We start from the raw sequence: 20484 nt of genomic DNA, 5'->3' as shown, positions 1-20484 counted from the left end.
CCATCATTGCAAAAATCGCCTGCATGTTAAAGATGCTTGTTTAGTATAATAACATTAGAAAAATAATATGTGTACGACCCATCAGGTAAGTATGAATTCTTCTATCAATTTAACATATCATTTCATTTTGCAATTACCAATCAATTTCGATTAATTCTGTTATAGAGTTTCTTTAAAGATTATAGTAATGAAAATAGAAATATAATAAATGAAGAAATTAAAGATCAAAACATCGTTTTGATAATGTAAAGTTCAAATGAAGATTCCTTGTTCAGAATCTTTTATATCTTACAACAAGAAACAAGAGTAATGGCGGTAATCAAGTTAATATTTCTTATCCCTCATCCAGAGTTCAATGACCTCCTTTAATATCATAGTGGAACAATATTGTGAATCGATGTTTTTCAAAAAAAAATATACGTGTATCGTTATACATTTGTATTATATATGTTATATTTTAAGTAATATAATAATATGATAATTAATGGGAATTGATGTTTTTCAAACATAATGATAAACTATGTATCTTTATACATACATCTTATATATTTTATATTTTAGCTGCTTTGGAAACCTGGAGAGTTAAACTATGGAAATTATTTTATAGGAATTTATAGTGTTCTTGGCATAATGCTGTTTACTCTCAAACTTTGCATTTAACCCATTGTCCGATGTTCACCCGTCTCTTTGTCCGTCTGAATATCCGTCTATCAGTCAGATTAAATTTAAGCCTTACATATCATTTGACTCCTTCCCTTTCCTAGAATCAATCTTGCATAAAGCATACTTGGGTTAAAGGAATTTGGATTTATCTAATTGAAAGGCTGCAATCCTTTCGAAAGGGGAAATGAAAATGTTGTGAGAAAAAATGTCATCTTTTAGAAAATTTTACACAGATTTCGAAAAAACCCTGTTTCAATTCAGCATCTCGTAATTTTTCTGATCGTTTTAATGACATTGGTAGGATATAATTCCTCTCATTCGGTCAAACGGGTATTTAGGTTAACTTTTTCCAAACCAATTGTTAGGCTTTTCTTTATACATTGATTTTGACTTCAGAATATTCTGTCTACCTGATAAAATCATGGGCTCACGGCGTGTGACCGGTCAACAGGGGATACTTAAGCCTCTCAGGCACCTGATCCCACCTCTGTAATTTTCAAGAGCCCGTGTTTCATGCCTTCTTCATAGTTTTTTTTTTTTGTTTTTTTTGTTTATGAATTTCTCAAAGATTACTGTTTGGCATCTTTTTTTTTATATTGAAATTTTATAATGTTAGATATTTCTTTCACATAACTTTTATAGAGAAGTTGTCATAATTACCATAGTCTAAGAACAATGAATGCGTTGTCTTGTAAGAAAATGCTGTTAAGATTTAGAAAACATAGCCTTTGAAGCTTAATTTTAGATATTTAGAACGTGGAATAAATATGAGTTTCTTCACTATGCAAACAAAATATTCAATTCAGTTCATAATTTTGAAACAGTATTTAAGCTCTCTTATTAAAAGGAAAGACTTTTCAAATAGCTCCATTTAAAGTCCTCAAAAAATTAGAATTATTTTCAATTGTAAATATTGTGTCTTCATTATCTCTTCTCATGGTGCGTCTAATTTGCTGTGGGAGAAATGTAGCAAATTGTGAAGAAGAAAATGTAAATTGAATCATCCAAACTTCTTAAAATATTTTTAAAAGCTTTATTTTTCATCAATCTAATCAATAAAATATAGATTAAAGTGGGGGTTGTATTTTGTCAGATTGGGTTATTTTTATCATTATTTTACAATTCCCTGCTGCTTTTTCGATAGAAAAGAAAAACAAAGATAGTTTTAGAATGTTCGGTAACACCACGAATAATTAGGATAAAAGTGTTATTTCATTTCCAATACTAGTAGTTGAAAGTCAAGTTCATTCCTAATATCCGCTTGATTCATTTAATTACAAGTTAGTGGTGTGAAAGGAAAAACAGAATAATAAAAAGTTAATTATTAGTTTACTAGTGGTTTGCATTATTACATCCTAACGGTAACTGTTAAATTAAGTCATAAAATTTACTGTCCCTTATAAAAAATAACCTAATAATATGTCATACATTAATTTGATCATAATTCAAATCTTTTTAAAGATTTTATTACGTGGATATATGGATATAACGAATAGTATTCAACATTGTTTTTGTTCTTAAGGCTCATTATTCGAATTGTATTTTAGAGGAACTTTGATTTAGTTCTACAAGTGGCAACTTACTTATTATATTCATATCTCCCTTTTGTAAGGAAGAAATTCTTCAAAATATACGCCAGTTTTGAATATTTTTAATATTCCAAACAACCAAAATATATCTGAATTACCATATCTATATTGGATACCGAAACTAAAACTTACAAACAAAGATGCAAAGCGGCTTCCATTAGATGTCTCCAAGCCTCTTTCTTCACTCCACAAAATGATATTAACAGTAGTGAAGGAGAAACTTCAAGAGTACTGTTCAACAATATATTCGAGAAGTGATGTCAATCAGATGTCCATACTTAGAAATTCCAGGAAACTTTGGGAAAATTTGAAACACAAAAATTTACCAAAATCAACAACGATAAATTAAAGTTCATGCTTTTTGACATCATCGACAGCTGCTTTTTCAATTTAAAAAAATTGAACTTGTAAATTTACTTTCCTTGTACATGTAATCAGTCATTTGCAAAATTACTGTGTTAGAAAACATTTTGATTGTGCACACAAATACTCTGAAATTGCTATATAAAAAAGATGCTTGTGTTTTGATTGACAAAATATGTTGTTTTTGTAAACCAGGTCTTCAAACAATCTAATTAAATTCCCATGGGTATCAGCTGCACCCCATTATCAGCAGACCTACTTTTGTACTCATAAGAAGCAGAATTTGTTCAAAAATTTATATATGAAAACAACTCGACATTTAGATATATTGACGACGTATTGTCAATTAATAATGGTTATATTCATTCTTATGTCGATGCGATATATTACAGTGAGCTTGAAATAAAAGATACCACAGAGTCTGATCGACACATCTGTTTCGCAAGCTTTATGAAAAACTTAACGACGCTAACTTTTCAATCGTCAACTTCCCTTATTTATTCAGCAATTTACTTTCATCACCTGCATACTGGATTTATATCTCTCATTTAATTCGATATACAAGAACATGTTCTACGTAAGAACAATTTCAACACGATAAGTTAATTACAAACAAGTTGATGAAGCAAGAATATCAGCAGTCTCCTTCAAAGTCATCGTTTCGTAAGTTATATGGTCGATACAATGACCTTGTTAGCAAATACAATTTATCATTAAGTCAGATGCTGTCTGACTATGTTCATACTATTAGTTAGGCCACTATTTTCATACAGAATTGTCGACGTGTTTTCCGTTATTTCCCGACCATGACGAGGATCCCACGGCGGGTGTGACCGGTCGGCAGGAGATGCTCACTCCTCGATGGCACCTGATCCCACCTCTTATGTTTCAGAGGTACGTGTTTTACTCTGCTCCAAAATGTGTATAGTTTTATGGACTTTTGAGCTTGAATACTGTTTGTTATCTCCATATTATTCATTTCTCCCTTTTTCTCATTATGTTTCACTGTTTAAAATATGAACTGAATATTTTTATAGTGTTTACTAAAGATAAATTCGTTTTATTGTAAGTATTTGCATGCAATCTTGAGGTATCTCACTTTATTTACTCTGGATTTTATAAAAATCAATAAAGTAAAAAAAAATTAGCATGAACTTTCTTTACACTAACAAATAGATTCCTTTTCCGTGTTCTAAGACTTTCTTTAACGTTTTACACTTCCGTTTAATTCTGGATGATACTGTTGCGTATTCAGAGTAAGATATTATTGGTTTTGTCTCTGTTTTGTCTCACCTGTATAATTATCCTTCTTAAATTTTTACAACATTAACCAGAATGAAAACGTGCAATTACTATCTGCATAAACGGGACACAACTTATCCCCATAACAAGAATATGTTAAATGCTTAACCTCAATATAAAGAACACATGGATTCTTTAAAAGTGCTCTTTTAATAAGCTTTTCTTCCTCACACTATACTTTATAAATTCCTTTACTAATATTTTCTGATGTTCTTTAATTCTAAATATGGTTCATACATGAATTGTGTAAAATCTATTTTGATATAAAAGAGGAGTGTTCATTAATTTGTCCCAGTCAAAAATAATGCTCTTGTAGGGTTATCAAAATTGCTTAAAGATGTTAGTACAGTGTAGTTACACGAGATAAGCAAAAGAAAAAAAATCAAAAGACTGATGCAGGGAAAATGCAGATATATATTTTGTTTTACTTCTTTTTTCTTCTCTTTATTGTTCAAAAAATATTTCCTAAAATCAATTTTCTTTTACGTTTGTGACATCACGTTTGCACTCACTGACACTTTTTTACAATGCAATGCAAGTTAATCAAATTATTGTTAAAACAACCATAAAATCTTAACGTTGCAAAGTGAGTCAAACTTCCGTATTTGACATATACATTCCTTTGTTGTCCGCGGAAAATTACTCCTAAGATGTAATTGAAAATATTGTGCCATATAAAATAGTATGGGTTCTACGTATTTTATGGGATCAAAAAAGGTCAACCATTCAGATTATAAGGTCGTTAATTGGATTTCTGCTCGATTAGAAGAGAGGGGGATAATGTTCTATAGGTGAAGACAGCCTAGCTATATGACGATACAGCGATAAATCAGTCCGGTTTGTTTGTAATTGTGTTGTTTGGTACAGTAGTCTCTATATTATATGTGAACCGGACTCTGAGATATATATGGCAACATGGGATGATATTTTGACATCATCAAAAAGTAAGACAAAAAAAGAGGGAGTGCACAGTTAGCTCAGGGACCATGACTTTTTTGTCTACCTTTTTTTAAGTAGAACAAACGTTTACTCAGTATGTAGCGTGACATTAGAAATTTAGATATACCATAATTTATCTTTTTGGGTCATAAAAAGGGAGAAAGCTTATTATTCGTATGATATTACTATAAACACAATATACAAATTAATTATCATTGTATTTAAGAAATTTTTCATCATATTTAACTGGTTATCGTTTCTGGACTGATAATGAAAGGCGGAAACTAACTCAGGTATCCGTATATAATTAAGCCGGAATCATCCAAAAGTTCTCATGAATTCTGTCTGTGCATCTTTTTGTTATGCCACTGTGGGACTTGGAGACGGATTCGTCGGATAAGGCCGTATAAACCCAGGTCCCATGTCGCAGTAGGTGCTGGGACGAAAAAGATCTCTCCCTGCTCAATGGCTCTGAGTGCCGAGTATAGGACAAAAAGTGCAGCTCTCCACCGGCAAGTGGTGGCGTCTCCATATGAGTGAAAAATTCTGGAAAGGGGCGTTAAACAATATACAATCAATCAATATTTTTCTTATGATTGGCAGAACAACAGAAAAATAAAAACATACTCCAAGAAAACATCTGATGCAATCCAAAAATCATTATGGTAGGGTCTTCTGTCTTTCTTGAAAGTTATTTTAATGTTGTTTTTAAGTGACGTGTTCAACCTCGATAATGATTTTTTAAGCCTAGACATTTTTTTAGAAACAGGCTGTGATACACAGATATGTTAACAAAAACAAAATGAATATGTATTTACAACACCTTTTCTAGTAAAATATACAAGTATGAAACAGATGTGTCTTCGCACTTCCTTTTTCTCATGTATAAAATTTAGAATAAATTCTGCTTCATATGATATAAATACCAAAAAGTGCTCCTTTTTAGAACTGGTATCCATGGAAATTCCAATGGATTGTTGAAAGACTTAATCTCCAAAAACCACATGTATTAGATATCGTCAATCAGAAACTCAGGCATCTTACAGAGGCGTAGTCACAAACTTAAAAGTGAGGGGGCTCAAGTCCAGAAATTCTTTGACAAGCAAAAAAAAAAAAAAACAAAAAAAAACACAAACTTAGAAGTGAGGGGGCTCAAGTCCAAACACACACACAAACTTAAAAGTGAGGGGGCTCAAGTCCAAAAATTCTTTGACAGGCAAAAAAAAAAAATGTTCGCCAGTATCCGACACCCCCCCCCCAAAAAAAAAATGATACTCCGTTTCCCAGCTCTTGCCAAACCCTAAAGTGAAAGTTCCCCAAACTCGAAAATTCTATTTCGTGGGGTGGTGGTGGTGGTGGTGGGGGGGAGGGGGGGGGGGTAGTAGACAACTTTTTCAAAGGCAAGTTACTTTCAATTCCAATTTTTTGACCCACATTATACAACTATATTACTTCAACAGAAATGCTTACTCAGTGGTTGAACATAGAAAAAATGCCATAAAATGAGGTTTAATATTATTTCAAAATAGCTGTGATTTTGTTCTTCATTAAAAAGTGGGGGGGGGCACAGACATACTCTTGCCCCCCCAGATCTGAAAGTGGGGGGCTAGTGCCCCCCCCCCCCCCCTGTGACTACGCCTATGCCTTAGTACTTGTGTGAACAATCAGAATATTTTTTAAAACAAAATAATAGTGCAGAAAAACAATTACAAGGAAAGTTTTACGTATCCCAATTTCATTGCAAAAGCAGCTGTCAGTGATGTCAAAAAGCCTGGAGTTTAATTTGTCGTGGGGAATGGTCATAAAAAGTGTTGAACAGTCGTGCATTTTAATGAAACAATTTACTGATATTATTGAAATTCTCTTTAAAAGTATTTAAGCGGAATCATTGAAGGGAAATGTAAGGGTTTTCAAAGTTGGAAGTATATGCAGAGGTAAATAGGAAAGTCAAGGTCAAATATAATTCACCGGTTAAGTTGCTTACAGTTTGTTTTCCTGTGGTTAAAGTTTGCATCAAATAAAGTTGATTATAATATAAACATGATAAATAAAGGGAAAAAACTATTATAGAAGACGTTTTGTTTATCTGTTGTTTAACGTCCCTCTCGAGAATTTTTCACTCATATGGAAACGCCATAAATTCGGTTTCTTTGGTCTCATCTGAAGGATCACGTCCCGCAGTGGAGGATTCAAACCCACCGCCAGACACTCTAGTCACTGCACCATGCGAACTATGTAAAGCCAATGTAACAAAAGTCAAATTTATTTTTGAAAAAGCGATATCGAACTTTAACGTTAGAAGAGCAAACATTTAAGTTTGAAAGGCAAAGATTAAATTTGAAAAGCCAAGATTTAAGATATAAATACCAACTTCGAAGGTGAAATTACACTTATGAAGTTGGAAATTTGGAATTACCATTTTTAAAGATTTAAAACCACGATTAAAGTTAAAAATACTATAAATCAAAATAAAAAATTGAAATTCCAAATTTAAATTTAGAAAAGCCAAGATTAAAGTTTGAAATTACCTGCTTCAAAACAAATATTACGAGGCACTTAAATTTTAATAATACTTCAAAAAATATATGCTAGCATCGGATTTGCATTTTCCAATGAGGCTTAAAATTTAACAAAAAATAAGCAATATATTTACGTTAATGCTGAAAAAGTTTTGTAAATCAACACCAAAATTTAAAAAAAGGAGGGGGGACAAGAAAATATTTCTAAAAATAAAGATTTGTAAAATCTACAACGTAAAAAGAAATCCTTTAACAACAATTATCTATACAAGGTCACGAAGGTCAGTATGCCATGGAGAGAGTGTAAATAGGATTCGTTATATTGTAAAAAGAAAATCGGAGGGTAAAATACCAAAATGTCACTTTAAAAAAATTATAAGAGATATTGAAATTTAGTGATGTCTTCTAAATAATCATCTAATCTCCAATGATTAAGGAGCTATTTGTCAAATAGGTCACAATGACATGAGTACTTATACAAATTGTTTTATCCCTTATTAAGCTTTCTCCATTACGACATACTGCGCACCCTTTCCAAAGCATGGATGGTCAAAACTGTGGGTAGTATTGATTTTCTGTCAGTACAACTTAAGAGCATCAAAACCAGATTCTTCGCTACCTACATCATCATTAAAAGCATTTTGGCGTATGTATGAAATCCAATGTTATTTTAATCAGTCTTTTATCAACAACAAGCAACAGATAACTTCTCTTGAATTAGAGTCGTGACAGTAATCCGTTTTCACTTATTTATCATATAGTATAAATAATTATTATGATCATTTATACCAAAAATATGTGGAAAATAACGAACATTGTTTAACTTCATTGTCGTTTAAACATGACAAACCGTGAGCAGAGTAAACATGGACATCCAAAAACATCAGAGACGGGATCAGAAGCCATAGAGGAGTAAGCATGACCTAATCCGTCATGTGCTCCTTGTCGTGAACGATTAAATGGGGAAATTGTTGAAAATTAGATGTGTAAATAATGGCCTAACAAAAAGAATGAAAAAGTCTGAGCATTTGACCAAATATACATGTACAAATGTATTGTAATTGCTGACAGTGTCAGTGCATCGACCATAGAACTTGCAAACGAGATAGATGATATCCGTGTTTCGTCGATTTGTTAGAGAAAAGCTTTGTTGTTTTAAAAATAGATCGTACGTGGAGTATGCTCTTGTGTATCAAATCAAAGGAGACATACACATATAAACCCCGTATGTAGCTTAAATGGTTTTTTGCTGCATAAGTAAGGGAAGTTGAGGATAGAAAAGTTGACGTTCAACGTTCATCATAAAGTTTTGTAGTGAGGTTACCATTAAGGTCTTTTTCTACTAAATATCCAGATAGAAAACAGATGTATCAGACACAGAACAGTGTATCTTTTATTTCAAGCTCACTAAGATACATCGAATTGACAAATGAATGAAATTATCTTTTTGTTAATTGATAAAAGGTAAAGGATATACCTAAATGTCGAGTTGAAGCCAGAGAGAAAGTTTTGTTCCTCTCTTGTATGTTTTTGAATTCTGCTCTGTATGAATACAAAATATATCTGCTAATAACGTAGAGCAATTGTACCCACTAGAATTTTGTTGGAAGACCTCATCCCCAAAAACTACGTAGAAATTTTCCATCAGAAACTCAAGCATCTTTTTAATACAGTATTAGATGATTGACTTCATATCAATTAATTATACAAATGTACATGTTTTGGTATCATTTAAATCAAAACAGTGCACTGACAAATTCTGGTATAAGTGGATGACACAGGTATCTGAGGATGACATAATTTGCTCTATTAGTAGATGCTGTATAGATAATTGTTAAATGGTAGATATATAACTCAATTATAGCATTTACGGATATAAAGTTACTGACTAAAACATTACATCATTTAGTGGATTTCAAAACCTTTCATTTGGTGACTATTATGTAGTGCATGTACGATGCACCTTTTAAATGAAATATATGGAGATAACGAACAGCATTCAAGATCAGAAGTCCATAAAACAATACAAAACAGGAGCAGAGCAAACACGGAGCTCCAAAACATCAGAGGTGGGATCAGGTGCCGTGGAGGAGTGAGCATCCCCTGCCGCTCACATCCGCCGTGTGCTCCTTGTCATAACCGGGAAATAATGGAAAAATCCATCGTCAATTCAGCGTATAAATAATGGAATAACAATAAGTATAAAACGTCTGTCAGAATTTGACTCAATCAAAAATTGTATATGCTGACAAGGTAATTTAAATGATGAAATTAAACGAGACTGTTGATATTCTTGTTTCATCAATTTGTTTTAATCAATAAATTACCTCTTTGTTGTTCATCAACTTGTTTGTGTATAATGTACCGAGAGATATATAAACTCCGTATGCAGGTGATGAAGGTACTCCAGCATGCTAGAGGTTCACGGCGAGATACTTTTGACTTGGCGCCGCGTATCCGAGGTATATAAGGAGCGTAGGAACGTTAACCGAGGCTCTTACTTGTAGGAGTAGTGATGAAGGTATATTGCTGCATAAGTAAGGGAAGTTGACGATAGAAAAATTAAAGTCATTACGTTAGAATATCATTCAAACATTTATATTGTGTATACTCCAGATACTTTTAAGTTTCAGTAACTTTAAAAATTCAGTCAATAAATGTTTCCTTTCAAATATTAATAGAACAAATGAGAAGTGGTTATGAATCATAATGCATGTGTCTGGTTTCCTGTAATTGCAGATAAATAAACAAACGAATTACCCATGATTTAAAGGATTTATACATGACACTTTGCATGTAAATATACATAATTATTAAACAGATTTTCATTATAATAAAAGTTTTGTCATAATTGTACTCTGAGTTGTCAATGAAGATTCTGAAATATACCTTCAACTGTCTCAATCATGATTTCTACTTTAACTATTGTTTACACATGACAGAAAAAATGTGTTTATTTAATAGCATGACAGTTTAATTATCAAGATATTAACAAAAGAAAATGTTTTCTTTTTCTAAGACTTAACTACTTTTTGTATAAAATCAACAATACATAAACAACAAAAATAAATAAATATATCCTGTATTACATGTACATATTATAACAGATTCATCCAAAACAGAATATGATATAAATTCAATCCAAGAAAATGAGATCGAACATGTATGAAGAAAATTTGGAAAATGAATTATGTCTGGCATATTGTAAAACTTGACAATTCCTTTGGCTACAAGTGGTGTGGCCTTAATATACATTGAATTCTATTTATACTAAGAGTTGTCATTTTTTAATCCAAATAATTATTCTAGATATGTATTGTAACATGACAAAAACAAGAAAATAATAAATTGATACAACCTTTCAAATAAATTTAGTTTTTCTGTGAACAGGTATATACATTTACATAGTGAGTTTTGAAGGCCTTTTCAAGATATATTCTGTCCAATTATTTCTAAAATATATCCTTCTGATGCACTAAAATTTACCAAAGTACTTCAGAATATAAACAGAAAACAATTTTTGTTACCTAGATATAAATAATTTTAAAGAATTATTTAGCCAAAATAAACAGTAAAATAATCATATACATGTATTATCATCTGTTCATTCTTGCAAGATAAAGATGCAAAAACAAGGAATGTTTAAAGAAGAAAGACATCATACAAATTAAAATGAATCAATTTACCAATTATGATAAATTATTCATTGACTTCTATAAAGACAGTATGCACACAATATAAATGTACACCGTATCATGGAAAGATTTCTTCTGGTTAATGGTTTCAATACATGTACTTTGAACAATCCATGATTATCATTAAAAACATTGGTGCTTGAGGTATGTTTTCAGTAGGAATATGGGCCCTTTTTAAAAGCAAAAACTCATTAAAACCTTATTAGATTTTGTCATATTTTGATGATAGATCTTGATGTGTCTAAAGAGGAAAATCTATTCTTAATATTTGACATTTTGATTTGAAAATAGGATTTCCCTATATCCAAATACTAAGGCATTTCTAACAAATGTTGTTTGTCTCTCTCTCAGGGTCTACCCTCTCTTTAAACAAATTTTAACTGAATAATTAGCTTTTATTAAAAAAAAAGAATAATTTGTAACATTTAATTTCAACATGGAAACACCGGAACCCAAACCTACAAAATCTGCACTCAATGACAAAACAAGAGGCCCAGGGGCCACAGCGCTCACCTGAGCACATCGGGCTTGAATTTACTCCCCCCCCCCCTTCCAGGCGTTCATCATTTGAACAAACTAGAATCTACACTACCTAAGGATGATTCCATATATATACCCCGTGTATCACTAATCATAGCTTTGAAGTACTTGAAAAGAAGATTTATAACAGGTTTCCCTATATATCCGTATGTAAAACTTGGGTCGGCCATTTTGGCCCCACCCTATCCCCAGGGCCGGGGGTCATGATTTGAAAAAACTTGAATCTACACTACCTGAGGATGATTCCACATGAGTTTCATCTTTCCTGGCCCAGTGGTAATTGAGAAGGATTTTTAAAAATATATCCTATATATTCCTATGTAAAACTTGGGTCTGCCATTTTGGCCCCATCCTTGCCCCGGGGGTCATGATTTGAACAAACTTGAATCTACACTACCTTAGGATGATTCCACATGAGTTTCATCTTTCCTGGCCCAGTGGTTCTGGAGAAGATTTTTCTTATATATTCCTATGTAAAACTAGGGTCGGCCATTTTGGCCCCATCCTTGCCCCAGGGGTCATGATTTGAACAAACTTGAATCTACACTACCTGAAGATGATTCCACATGAGTTTTACCTTTCCTGTCCTAGTGGTTCTTGAGAAGAAGATTTTTAAAGATTTTTCTTATATATTCCTATGTAAAACTAGGATCGGCCATTTTGGCCCCATCTTTGCCCCGGGGGTCATGATTTGAACAAACTTGAATCTACACTACCTAAGGATGCTTCCACATGAGTTTCATCTTTCCTGGCCCAGTGGTTCTGTAGAAGAAGATTTTTAAAGATTTTTCCTATATATTCCTATGTAAAACTTGGGTCGGCCATTTTGGCCCCACCCTTGCCCAGGGGGTCATGATTTGTACAAACTTGAATCTACACTACCTGAGGATGCTGCCACATGAGTTTCATCTTTCCTAGCCCAGTGGTTCTGGAGAAGAAGATTTTTAAAGATTTTTCATATATATTCCTATGTAAAACTTGGGTCGGCCATTTTGGCCCCACCCTTGCCCCGGGGGTCATGATTTGTATAAATTTGAATCTACACTACCTGAGGATGCTTCCACATGAGTTTCATCTTTCCTGGCCCAACGGTTCTGGAGAAGAAAATTTTTTAAAAATGCCATTAATTTTTAACAAATTCATGATTAAAAAGGGCATGGCCCTTCAAACAAAAATCCCCTTCACCCAAATACTTTGTGCCAAGTTTGGTTTTGGCCCAGTGGTTCTTGAGAAGAAGATGAAAATGTGAAAAGTTTACGACGACAACAACGACAACGACGACAGACAACGGACAAATTTTGATCAGAAAAGCTCACTTGAGCCTTCGGCTCAGGTGAGCTAAAAAGGGATTCCTTTTGTTAATGTATTATTATTTCTATCTAAAAATCTTCACTGAATCTTTATTTTAAGTAATGACATAATTTTGATTCTGAGCTTGTATACTTCAGAAAAGATACCTAAAATATATTTTAAGTTCAGTACATCACTTACTCGAATCCTTGCTTCATATGTATACAATCAATATATATATTCCTTCCTAAATCATACCTCTCACACACAAATAATATTGCAAATCCTTGATTTAAAAACAGCATGCTATGAAAATTCATGCGTTTACCTTAATTCATCCTCAAAGTTGAATAACTAATACATACATGTAGCACCTACAAAGTTTTTGAACACAAATTGTAAATATGATCCTGAAAATTTTCATTTTACACAATAAAGTAAATTGGAAAAAAAATCTTCAAAACTAGTTCATTTTAATATAAAGTTTTAACTGAAATCAATGCACAGGAATATAGATAAAACAACTTTTATACAGTGTACATACTTAAGGTCAAGATCTAGTAAATAAAAGGTGCCTACAGATTTATCAAATTTGAGAAATAAATCCCTTTATTGATGCTTTAGAACTTTAGCTTGGTCAAATAAGGTGTTTCGGGGCATATTTTGTAGGTAAACAAGATGAAAAACTGTATTTTAAACTGTCATTTTCGATGAAAAATTAAGAAAACCAAACATGAATATGGGAGTTTTTTTCATATTCGACAAAGGAAATGTATCCAGATTTACAGTCTCACAGAAAACGGTAATTAGTTTGTCCATGGCCTCTTCTTTGAACCAATATCAAATTTAATATAGGTATCCGGTTTACTTTTCATATGATTTCAAATTGAATGTCATGAAAATATCCTATTTTCTACATAATTCTGCTAAAGCCGTAAATTACGCCAAAAGAAAGTTGAAATTGATTATGACGTCATAATGGATCTAGCACCAAAAATTAGTCTAAAGTTATTTACTAGATCTTGACCTTAATAAGGACTTAAATACCTGGTGGGATTTCAAGATAGAAGCCTCAAGGCCATCATGCTTACCTGAGTCACATTATATGTAGTTTATACATTTTGCTGCAATCTACATTCATAAATTTCATAAATGAAAATAAATAAATAAACATAAATTGGCAGCAAAAAGCTTCCTAGCAGGGTACATTTTAACACAACTCTCCTTATCAAATACAACATAAGTGTGAGTATGGTGTATATCTTGTGTGATTCAACATGTACAAGCACCTGCTAAGGGACAAAGGTGTATCATTTTGTAATTTGAAATACATGTTTAGTATTTCATTTGTGACAAAAATTAGCTGGATACATAAATGTAGGCACACAAGTGTTTACATATCAACTATCTTACAGTCTAAGTGCCTTATACATAAATAAAATCATTTTGACACAACGGAAAATGGAAATAAATGTTTTATAATTAGCTCTGTATAGATTATTCATGAAAATGTACACATATGTATATATAAATAAGGTACAATCATAATTTGATATATCTAAATGGTAGGGATGAGTAAAACTTATCTGTTATTGAATTAATATTTGTGTCTGCATAAAAAAAAGCTTTATCAAAGTAGATTTGATAATAAAAATAAATTATTAACAATTAAAAAATTACCCTGAATCACAGATGTACAACAATCATATTTTTATTCACTGTAATCTAGAAATTATGACTTTCTCAACTGAATTAAGTTTAAAAAATATCAAAATATGATGAATACGGAATATATGATTTAGTACTGCTTCATGAAACATGTATATTTTAATTCTGCTGCTAGAATATATTGCACTATTTGAGCACTGGAATGTTTATATATACAAATAAATACTGCAAGTCAAATAATGTACTGTAAATCAACTATTATTCTCGACAATTTTTATTGTTTTTTGTCCTTTCTGATCTATTTCGCACATGTTAATTGCACCAATGTGGAAAAAATCTACACAATAAAATAAATTGCTTGCAGCAAGAAATATTTGCAGTTGAAGCAAGTACGTAATGAAACTCCTGAATATTTCCTGCATGTGAATAAAAGTTGTTTTACAGTACACTGCTGTTCTGACACATATGGAATTCCCTCACAGAGAATCCTGAGTATACATCATATCACTAATCTACTCAAAATGCCAATAAACACATACTTTATGTACACACTCTGGTTTAGAATCTGGTGGCTAACACAATCTTCACCTGTTGACTAGAGTTATGACTAGAGCTGTGAGAGATCCACTGTCATGAGTGTTGATCTCAGTGAAGCTTCCAAGAACTGGTGAAATCTTGCAGTGCCATACAACACAGCTGTGCTTCACAATAAATGTCCATGAGTTATCTATCAAGATGTTAACACTGGCCTCTGTTGAGCTTCAATTAGATCTGTTGATGCAAAATAAAATCTGATTGATATTTGATTCATTAACATTTATTTCATAGGATTTCTACAGTTATTTTTAATGTAAAAGAATGATGCTATGGACAGCTTGCCTTCATCAGTCCCTTATTTATTTGTTTATTCAATAATAAATTAGGAAAAAAGTTTGTCTCTGAAAGACATAACCATGATTTTAACATTTTACAGCAAAACACTCTTATGCTTCAAATTGCCAAAACATGAGGTTGAAAAGGTTGTTCAAGATAATAAGCAAAAAGTCAAAGCTATTAAAGCATTATGCAGAGAAACCATTGTAAACAAAGTACCTTGTGACAAGTTATTCCTACCTGCTATAATCCAATGCCAGGGGAGGGTGACATATGTTAAGTAGGCATTCAGGGCTACACTGGTGGCTCTCTTCTGTTCTTTAAACAGCATCCAAGCCTGTCCAAAGGCCTTCCCAAGGAATCCATTGGCATGGGTGGATCTCTCTAGTTCTGTAATCAGCATTAAAAATATATTATACATGTATGTAAGTTATTCAATGAGATTCTTAGTCAGGTGTTCCAGCAAGAGGACAGTAATCCATGGATTTAAATTTCCAAAGTGTCCTTATAAAGTACTTTAGTTGTAAACTGTAAACGTATTACATTTGGCTGTGTATTCTTTTTAGCGGCTTTGGCTGATCGCAGCAACCCCTAAATCAAGTACAAAGCTAAACGTCTTGCATATATACACATAAATAAGAATATGAAGAAATACGCTAAATCAATTCCACGCTAACTAATTCAGAAGTCAATTACCGCCAAATATCGTACACGCTAAATATAATACATTTACAGTATGTATTTCTCATTGTATGTATATGTATCTACTGACTGTCAATCACATGCTTTGACTGAAGGATTAATATTATTTTGTTTAACTTAATCTTCACAATTTCTTTGAACCATTTTTCATTGTACATCTTTTAAAACTACTCCAAAAGGTTTTGGCCTCTAAATCTTACCATTTTGTAAGGTTGTGGCTTCAACTTCCTGGCAATTTTCTATTCCCGCGTTCACATTCTCAGTCTCTGATCGGGATTTTTTCAAACTCAGTCGTCGGATTCCTCCTCGTACAAAAGATCCGAAGGATTCGCTCGGATCACTCATCCGACGATGTGTGTACTGGTTCTGCTCATTGGCTTCCTGAATCCAAGAATCAATCACTTCAAAGAATTTGTTGAATGCAAATAAACCTCTACTTACAACATCAAGTTGACAGCTCATAGAATACCAAGACAAAAAAAATCAAAACAAAGTCTATCAAACTGGTAAAGAAAGATAACTAAAGCCCATAACTAATGCTTAGTATATGTACTTACTGTAAATGTATTTTATTTAGGGTGTAAGATATTTGGCATAAATTGATTAATGAACAAGTTAGCAAAGATTTAATTTAGTGCATTTACTTTTGTTCTTATTAATATCTACATGTGCAAGACATTTAATATTGTGCTTTGATAAGCAGAATTTACTTTCCATGAAAAAGAATACACAATTAAATGCAACATGATTACAGTATATGAAAACCTGTTCATTGTTGAAATCTTCCAGCCTGAAGTTTTCCTTGTTGGGTGTCTCTGGCCCTGATCCTGGCACTCTACTGACCGCGATCTCTGCGTGACCTTTACTCTTGGGCCCTCTCATTCTGACAAACTCCACCCTCTTGTTCTGTTTTATCATCCCCAGGGACATTGTCTGCATCATTTTGGAAGTAAGGCTCAGCTAATGAAAGAAAAACATCACAGTCAATGCAAAACAGAAAATTCAGCTCAAAGAAAAGGGTTAAAAGAATTAAGGCAAAAATATGGAGAAACTAATGTAATGAAATGTAAATATTAAGAGAGTTTTTAGTAATCTGTGGTTCATTTGTTGGTCAACTAAAAAAGCATTAAAACTAAGACCTAAGGCGGGTACTGTCTTACCCTGGCATCGTAAACTTTTTTTAGCACCTCGTACCGGACAGAGCCCAGGAATATCACCCCTTGTACCCTGCCATGTCTGTCTGTGGCTGTTAACTCTACACATACCATCTCTCCATCTCTTACCATTATATCTCCAAAGGCCTAACCACAGGAAAAGACAATTAATACAAACTTTATGAAAATATTTCCTTTGAGTTGAGCGTCTCATCATAAATCTGTTTTAAAATATATCTAACAAGAAAAAATATTATTCCTATATTTGAAGAATTTTTTTTTTTAAAAGTCTACCTCTTCAAAATTATCTACAGTGAAATATATGTTTGGATATGTGAGTTCTTCCTCTGTTCCCTTATCGTCCATTCTTCTCTTACTTGGAGAAGGGTAAACTCTCTAAAATTCAAAGATCATCAACATAAAAAAAAATATTCAGGAGGATATTAAGAATATATCAAATAGAAAACTAAATTTTACTCAGTTAATGATGAGTTACACTTCCTGTCCAGATTGACTGAAGTGTATTAAAATTCATACTTTTTGATTTTCCTGAATTTTAATTTCTTAAGTTTATTATTAGTTATCATGTTTTTAATTTAAAACAAACCTGAGAAAACTTTTTGAGGATTTGAAGATGCTGTTCACTTGTCCTTGTACAAACTGCACAAGTGGCAGTATAAACTAACTGCAAAAGAAGCAGATCCTATTAAACTTATACAATGATTAAGGAAAGCATGTAAAAATTACTATTATTTTCAAAATCCATTGTCACAATCACAAAATGATTAACATTTAGAGTTTCAGAATCATTTTCACATTGACAAAAACAGTTTTCAATAAGGGTCTGGCAATCCTGAGATTCAATAGTTAGAAGTTCTCTAAATGACTTCAGCTGTTGTAAGATTTAGAAAAAGGTTTCAGCTGGTTCACCTTGTTAATTACCTGGTGTGAGATGATGTTCATATACACTGTTTCCTCCCAATCAATGGTTTTATCCTCCAGGGATGGGAGGGTCTTCGAGTCTCGCCTATAGACCTCTATTTCAGGCTGTAACATACCAACAAAGAAATAATTATTCATGTGCAATTAATAACAGTGACATTAGTGACCTTCTTTTACACAGGAATATTTCCCCCATTGAATCATTTGTTATTTAACTAGAATGTTTTCCTCAATTATGAAAAAAAAAAATAGTTTCAGATGGATTTTAAGCTGAAGAATGGAGTCTTAAGGTTCTCAATTTAAAATAAATGCATGTATATTCTCTTGAGAACATTATAATATTTTTTTCATTTTATAAAAGAGCCTTATCTATTTTGTTAACTATATCAAAACATGCATTAATGTAGCATTAGAAACTGGTGAGTGAAATCATGCCAGCTTACTCTGAATGTAAATGACTTGTTTTTAGGATTGTGTGTCTTCCTGACATAGAACAACATGTCGTCTCGCTGGTCGTCTGGAACTCGTGATGGATCTATAAAGTATTTAGTGAAGAGATCTGTCCAAAAAGAGGTGGAGTCGTCCATCATTTCAAATCCTACAAAAAATATACACAAAATGAAATCAATAATATGGGAGAAAAATTAAAAAAGGGAAAAAACATGTTGATGGGTACAACACTCACTTGAGTTTGAAAATTTATGACATTCAACCTGAATGACAAATTAAACAAGTAACATGCAGAAACATGTGAATGTTCACATGTACCCGAAAACTTCAGTAGTACAAAGCATGCTAAGTATCCATTCCAGTATCATTAGTGGCAGTGCTACTCTGGTCATATCCTTGCTATATATAGAACATTGAACAGTAGAATATGCCGACTGTTTTACCAGCCATTCAGAGCCAGTTTTAACCTGCATCTGTACATATTGTCTAATCAAGTGTATATGCTAGATTTCAATTATATACTCATTCAAAAGAGATCTGATATTCATTGGACAGCCGTGAAAAACGGCATTATCATGAATTAATTTGCTGACAATTTGCCTCAGAATTCGTAAAGGTCACACGTTGTACCTTATAAAAATGTACATTTCACTAAATAAAAATGCAATATTCTGCACACGTGCAAATCGTCATTATCTTGTGACTCAATCTATTTTCTTCCTGTCAAATGATGACAAATGTCACACACCTTGGTACCGAAAACATGGGGTACATTATCTGATAATTAAATGAAATTCAACTTTACCGTCAGTGGAAATGGTCAGCGATTCTTTGGTTCGTTCCGTTTTAATTGCCCGCATCATTTCTTGGAAGGAATCACTGTTCTTAATCCCCGATTTAGAATCATCAGGATGAGGGGAAGGTGTTCGACTTTCCTCCATTGTTTATTAATTTAGTAGTTAACTCGTACGTATAATTTATTGCGTTTTTTGATAAGTTGATCCAATGATGAGTCGACTTTAAACCACATTTTTTTCCACCGCTATTATCTTTTTCTTTTTTTTTTAATTGAATTTGCGATAATTCATATAACGCCAACACAATTCTTTGTTTAATCAAAATCACATAAACTTATCTGTGCAGATATATCTTTGGACTGAGAGAAAAAAAATCAATTAATGGAAATATCCCCTTGAGGAAATGGACAGTAAAATCTTTTATTTCAGTACGTTCGTGATCAAAGAATTTACCGCAAACATTAATCCTTTGTGAATGTTGTCATTACATCATCAAGTTTTTATATATTAAATTATACAAGAATGTCCCAGATACTAAACATGAGGCCCATGAGTCACATAGCTCACCTAAGCTGTTTTGTTAATTTAGAAAAAAAAAATTATCTGGTATATTAAAAAGTGATCCCACCCTACCCCAGGAGGGATGGGCGAGGGGTCAAGATATGAATTTATTTACTTGACTATGTTTTAATTGAGATAACCCTGTCTTCGTTAAATTCATTTCCTTTAGAATTCATTGATGGTAAAAGGCCAAGGAAATTAATACACCGAATGTTTTCTCACATTTATTTATCATGAAAATCTTTAAAAATATACATGCAAATGTAAACAGTGCATGTCATTAAACATAATAGATGCTGATAAATGGAAAATAGCAATGTATATGCACCTACACTGTATGAAAAATATCAACTGAACAAGAGGCCCATGGGCCTTATACATGTAGGTCACCTGAGTATCATGTGACAACTTTCCAACAATTGAATTTGATTCATGTT

At 32.5% G+C, this 20484-nt stretch overlaps 1 protein-coding gene across 1 annotated transcript; it reads right to left on the bottom strand.

The window, feature by feature from the left end:
• Positions 1 to 14473: 14473 nt before the first annotated feature.
• On the bottom strand, positions 14474 to 19669 carry LOC134243907 (uncharacterized protein KIAA0930 homolog). The gene is made up of 10 exons (XM_062726150.1): positions 19495 to 19669; positions 18683 to 18837; positions 18240 to 18344; positions 17905 to 17982; positions 17592 to 17693; positions 17304 to 17444; positions 16909 to 17103; positions 16344 to 16524; positions 15682 to 15831; positions 14474 to 15339 (listed from the first exon to the last, which is right to left on the bottom strand). Exons 1-10 carry the CDS (start codon positions 19628 to 19630, stop codon positions 15299 to 15301), a joined length of 1284 nt encoding a protein of 427 aa, XP_062582134.1. The 5' UTR covers positions 19631 to 19669; the 3' UTR covers positions 14474 to 15298.
• Positions 19670 to 20484: the final 815 nt, after the last annotated feature.

The sequence above is a fragment of the Saccostrea cucullata genome, unplaced genomic scaffold, assembly GCF_032062105.1.
Source record: "Saccostrea cucullata isolate Sc308-1 unplaced genomic scaffold, CSIRO_AGI_Scuc_v1 ctg784, whole genome shotgun sequence".
NCBI classification, from domain to species: domain Eukaryota; kingdom Metazoa; phylum Mollusca; class Bivalvia; order Ostreida; family Ostreidae; genus Saccostrea; species Saccostrea cuccullata.
The sequence above is the reverse complement of the archived record's forward strand: the minus strand, read 5'-3'. Positions and strand labels throughout refer to the sequence as shown.